Source organism: Condylura cristata, unplaced genomic scaffold (genome assembly GCF_000260355.1).
Source record: "Condylura cristata isolate star-nosed mole 26May11 unplaced genomic scaffold, ConCri1.0 scaffold00006, whole genome shotgun sequence".
Taxonomy (NCBI): domain Eukaryota; kingdom Metazoa; phylum Chordata; class Mammalia; order Eulipotyphla; family Talpidae; genus Condylura; species Condylura cristata.
This window is the reverse complement of record NW_004567107.1, coordinates 8,362,626-8,368,825: the sequence shown is the minus strand read 5'-3', so window position 1 is coordinate 8,368,825 and position 6,200 is coordinate 8,362,626. Positions and strand designations below refer to the sequence as shown.

The window sequence follows — 6,200 nt, the reverse complement described above, 5'->3', positions numbered from 1 at the left end:
TTTAAGCCTCTTCTATTTCCTCAATTACATCTTCCTCTCCTCTTGAAAACATCTGGTATCATTATTTTTAACATTCTTTTACTCTTTCTGGAAGTTATAAATTCCAATTGATTCTTCCCTCTTCCCTGTTCTAGAACTGCAGATCGATGGCCTCGAGCTATACTTTTTTTGTAGGTTTTGATCTTATGCCTAAAGGCCTGTTAGAACGTATTCCACTGTGAGATTAAAACACACACACCTGTTCTACTTCTTATGTCCTATGACTAGCCGGAACCAGCATTTTGTGGTTATGAAGCTGCTGTCCTATACTGCACACCCAGGGGAATAACTACTTGGTTGTAGGCATGTGTTCAGCTCTACAATCCCTGCTACATTACTCTTTAAAATAAAAATTGTACCCAGAAGACAGCCCAAATACTACATACTGTATATTTTCAGCTACATCACAATCTGGAAAAAAAGCAAGCCATGGAAACAGTGGAAAGATCTGTGGCTACCAGCAGTGCAGGGATAGAAAGTGAAGAAGGATTAAAGGTCCAGAAGGGAGACTTTTGGGGCAGTCAACTATTCAGTATGGTGCTATCACAATGGATATTTTGTCTCCGAATAAAAATGTAGAACACAGAGTAAACCCTACAGCAATCTCTGTACCTTACTTAAAAATAGATACTGGTTCAGTTGTACCAAATGTACCAAATAGATTTAAGATGTTAACAGAAAGATCCTAAAGTCATTTCCTGCCTAATTTACTGAATTCATTGCTATATTTAGAACAATTTCCTTAGGAACAAAAAAGCAAAAACAATTTAGCAGCTCCTGCATACCAGGGGAGAACAAAACCCACCAACCTCCTGTATCTTAGCAGGTAGGAGAGGCAGAGCCACGATCTCACTGTACATCTCACCCATGGCACGGCACTCCAGTCACAACATACCTCAACACCTCAGCTTCTGCCTAAGGACCAGAGGGTTTGGATCTCACATTGGGCTCCACTTTTTAAGGCCCAGGCCTAAAAAGTAAATCGTCTAAACATCTAGCTTTGAGCACTAGTAATGTTTACACCCAGAAGATCCACAAGGCTATAGAGAACTGAGGAACACGTCTCGGTAGATTCCCATATTGGACTCACCCAGCATAGGGGCACCAACGAAAAATGCCCAGACATCTGTGAAAAAGCTATGGGGCTATTCTGTAAGTGTTACAGGGAAGCCCAGAGTGGACTGGGCCGCCTGTCTGTGGGCCTCACCGGCCCGCTCAAAATTCAGTTATACTGCAGGTGCACACAAAAGGGTCAATAATGGGTTTATTTACAAAAGGAGAAAGGAACAGGAAACAACCCAGGGAAAGAGCAGGATACAAAGTAACTGGAATACCTTATGGCTAGGCTGACTGAACACACCAAGTTACACTGCCTGGAAAGCCATTACCTGAGCGAGAGAGGGAGAGATGCAATCGCGCCCTATTTATGCCCCAAATGTCCCAGAATTCATTCCTGCTAGCTCCACCCTTGGGTCCTCGCAGTTCTCTCCCTGGTACTGCTGGGAGTTGTAGTTTCCAATTCCTGGAGTATGGTGTGGGGTCCAGAAAGCTGGAGTAGGGGGTGGAGTCCATAAGACTCTGCATAGTTCCTTTAGGACAGCCTTCCCCTTAACATCAGGATAGGGCTGAGAGGCAGGCATCTCACGTAACACACATCCAGGGCCCTGAAATACTACCTAGTCGTGGCGACCTCTTAGCATCATCTCTGTATTTTCCTTCTGCCTCACTCCAGCTCACCATTATCTCCCAGAAAGGAAATGAACACCCCCGCACCCTCACCCCATTCCCCTGCGCCCAAGCCACAGATTATCAACAATGATCTACAGGAAACTGTTTCTGAAGATTAAATATCTTTCAGATATCAAACAGCAGCACCAATACAGATTTTTAACACAAAACAGAATAATTATTAAGGCTAATGAATATTCACACAGCTTCCCTTCAAATATTGACAACATGATACTCATCCTGTGCCTGACTTGGGAGAGAGGGACTAAATGTGATCTCAATAAATCTGGAATCAAATTTGTAAGAGGGTTGGTAAGAAGCATATCTTGAGTGGTTATTCTGTGCTATTTTGATAAAATATCTCCAAGAGAGTGCTCACTGTACTTTTTTGGGGCAAAAGATCAAGCTGTAGAGTGGCCATATTTCTTTCTCCCAGATTCCGCTGCTGTGATGGGATGTAAATGCCTCCTCAGTGTCAAAGCTGTTAAGTGTATTCCTAGTGTTCTTGGAATAATGGACACTTCGGTGCACTCAGTCCGTTCTCAGATTGATCTGTCAGGGGCTCACATTCACTTTACCCCATGACAACAGAGAAGGCAAAAAGCTTTGTGAACTGCCAAATTCCTGCTAGCTGCCTTGGGGTTATTATCATTTCTCCAAGGGTGAATTCTATTGCCCTCTACCAACAAATGGTTCTTCCCTCCAGGGAACCAAAGGCAAAGAAGCAATTATTTACTGTTTGCCTCTAATTTGAAACTGGTGTATACTCTCCAGGGCCATCTCTGTGATTTGTGAGGTTAAAAACTACACCGTGGCTTAGGAATCATAACCAGTAAATAGCGTGTTTCCATATATCTCTTATTTGGTTTTGAACTATAATTCTTCTCCCTGTTGCAATGCATCTTTCACACCCTTGAAGACCTCATCTCTTCATTGTGTTCTGCATTTTCTACAGAGAAATAGTGGGAGAAGCTCAGGTCTTCTCGTGGAAGGTATGTGCTCATCACCTAACAGGCACTGTCAGAGTAAAGTTGAATTCATATTTTTTAGTATGATGGATGTTGAGTGAGAGAGACAGGGAAAATGTGTGTATGTATTCTTGATACCTGCATGACTCTCCTTACACCAGGGTACAACAGATAACTACATAAATCAGACTTTGTCTCAAACTGTTTTTCATTTTTTTTAAAGATTTATTTATTTATTCATACTGAACTGGGGTACAGGTCAGAGATGTGGAGGGTGAGAGGATTCACCAGGGACAGAGTGGGGTGCAGAACAGGCAGATCGAAGAAGTACACTGCTGAGGGGAGCAGCGGGCGGGTCAGGAGAGGTCTGCCGCGCCATGTGGTCACCTCCGGGGCAGGCGGGGATCGAACTCAGGTGGAAGTGGCTTAAGCTTCTCAGTGTTGTGCTTTAACCCACTGTGCCACCAGGGAGGGCCTGTTTTTCATTTTTAAACAAGCTAAGGGAAATTCTATCTCTTATTGCTTAGCTCTTATTCATCACTAAGACTTGATGGGTTTTCCTCCATATTTTCTCCCAAATCTGATTTGAAATTATCTTCATTTGTGCCTATAAGATCCAGGTATTAGAGGTTTTATTTTCTATTTGAATGACTGCAATAGCCTCCTATTGAGATTCCTAAAGAACTGCTGCCTAGCTGTAATCTTTTCTATACCCAGCAGTGAGCATAGTATTAAGTTTTTCAATCTTGTCATAGTGTTTGATTTAGAGTAAAATGAAAACACTCCATTATATAAGAAAAGGCCTTACATATTCCAATTTCTAGGGAATTTGCTATCTCCATAACTTTCCCATGCTGGACATTCTCCAAAATTTTCTCAGTTCCTCAAACACCACAGCCCAGTCTTTTCCAAACATTTCACTAATATGTCCATTTTTTTTTGTAGTCAATAAGCTCTTACTGAGGACTTGTTTTATATTAAATTTTAAAGATGTATTTATTTATGGCCCTCCATGGTGACATAGCAGGTTGAGTGCTGCACTAGAAATCTAAGCCAAGCCATGGCCATTTCAGTGTGAGTTCAATTCCTGCCCCAGAGGTGATCCACATGGTGCAGCAGACCTCTCTTGTCTCACCTGCTGCTCCCCTCAGCAGTGTACTTTGTCAATCTGCCTGTTCTCCTCCCCACTCTGTCTCTGGTAAATACTCTTGCTGCCCCTGCACCTCTGACCTGGACCCCATTTCTATATGCATAAATAAATAAAATCTTTTAAAAATATGTATTTATTTTTGCATACAAAAACTGGGGTCCAGGTCAGAGGTGTGAGGGGGTGAGAGAATTCACCAGAGACAGAGTGGGGATCAGAACAGGCAATTGACTGAAATACACTGCTGAGGGGAGCAGCAGGTGGGTCAAGGGAGGTATGCTGCACCATGTGGCCAGTTCCAGAGCTGGGGATGAGCTTGTGCTGCAGTGGCTGCAAATAGATTCACAGTGCTGCGCTTTAACCTGTTGCACCATCAGGGAGGGCCAGGACTTATTTTAAAGAGCCCATATTAACAGATTTCCTTACTACCTGGCACTCGTACAATAATATCTACCAAAATTTTTAATATGAATGTCCCCAATGACATTTCTAGGAATTTATCCTATACTTATACACATATATGAATGTGTGTGTGTATGTACACAGATATATATTACATGCTATGTCACTTGTCCTTTCATGCCCTGATGTAGTTCTTGTCCTTCCTGCCCTTGCATTGACTATCTCCATGTCATGTTTCCACCGATCTTATTATCTAGGCAATCCAAGCAGCCCTCTGGGTTGAGGGAGTTAAGCTCTGTCAGTTGGTTTTCTTTTTTGTAATGCAGGTCCCTGACTTAAGCTTTGATTGCAGAGGAATCTACTTTAATGACAACTATCTAAAGTAAACACACAGGGATAGATAAGGAACCATCCCCCTAACCCCCTTCCATGATGCTCCTGGGATGATATATAGGACTGATCACTTATATTGCTTGCTCTTCTCTTTGTGCCTTATACGCAAGTTCCAAAGGCTTAATTTCATCAATATACTGAGTTCAAGAAGCCCTGGGTGCCATCAACTCAATAACAGCAGAACCTAGACCCAAGAGCCCTTATCAACATCATGATCTTACTGTGTGGCCCAAGGGTGATTTTAATAATTGACAGTACTGTAAGTAATAAACATTGAATCGTTTCATGTTTTCTTATGGTTATTGCTGAGGGCATCATGCATTCATAACAAGAACAAGAACCTGCTTAACCCCAACATTGCTTGATAGGCTGAGACTAAAACTAAACAATTGTCTTAATCTGATACATGAATAGGTAACACTGGCCAAGGTGTATGACAGAAATGGGGGAGCAGAAGATGAGTCTACAGGCCAATTTAAGAACTTATATCAGTGTTTCTAATAACTGGTTACTGAGTCTTATACTCTGATTTTCAAATCTCATATTTCTGTCATGAACTCATGTATGCCTCACATTTGAGTCTGATATATCACTTGAACATCCTTCTGATATCTGTGGTTTCTCCAAAAATAGATTGTGTTGATTTTGAGGTGTGCACATAATATCTTAATATCAGATTGTAAGTTGTCCATTTGTGCCCCAAAATCATGAGTTCTGTAGGTAAAAATTCATTCATTGACTATAAAATTGCATGCGATTGATTGTGGGATAATCATAATGACTCTCATTTCACTGTCCTCCTTTTTTCCACCTCCAGCGAAAGAGAAGACCATGAAGAAGGATAATCAGAGTAGCGCCACTGAGTTCCTCCTCTTGGGGCTCCCCATCCGACCAGAGAAACAAGGCTTATTCTATACCCTGTTCTTGGCCATGTACCTGACCACGGTGCTGGGGAACCTGCTCATCATCCTGCTCATCAGGCTGGACTCACGCCTCCACACCCCCATGTACTTCTTCCTCAGCCACTTGGCCTTCACTGACATCTCTCTAACATCAGTTACAGCCCCAAAGATGCTTTTTAATATGCAGACACACAGCCAATCCATCTCACATGCTGGGTGTGTTTCCCAGGTATATTTCTTCTTAATGCTTGCCTGTCTGGACAGCCTTCTTCTCACCTCCATGGCCTATGACAGGTACGTGGCCATCTGCCATCCCCTGCATTACATCACCATCATGAGTCAGAGCCTGTGTGTCCTGCTAGTCATAGTGTCCTGGGTCCTCTCCTCTGCTGGTGCCCTTTCGCACACCCTCCTCCTGGCCCGTCTCTCCTTCTATGGAAACAACATCGTCCCCCACTTCTTCTGTGACCTCGCTGCCTTACTCAAGCTGTCCAGTTCTGATATTACATTAAACGAGCTGGTCATCTTCACAGAGGGAGTGGCAAGCATCACCCTGCCGTTCATGTGCATCGTGGTCTCCTATGTCCGCATCGGGGCCACCATCCTGAGGGCCCCCTCTAC

The 6,200-nt window shown here is 43.1% G+C and overlaps 1 protein-coding gene across 1 annotated transcript; it reads left to right on the top strand.

Annotated features, from left to right (window-relative positions):
• Nucleotides 1-5,508: 5,508 nt before the first annotated feature.
• Nucleotides 5,509-6,192, top strand: LOC105853314 (olfactory receptor 50-like; the record flags this gene model as incomplete). The annotated part of the gene is made up of 1 exon (XM_012721370.1): nucleotides 5,509-6,192. A coding segment is annotated over exon 1 (684 nt), but the record flags the coding sequence as incomplete, so codon positions are not given.
• Nucleotides 6,193-6,200: the final 8 nt, after the last annotated feature.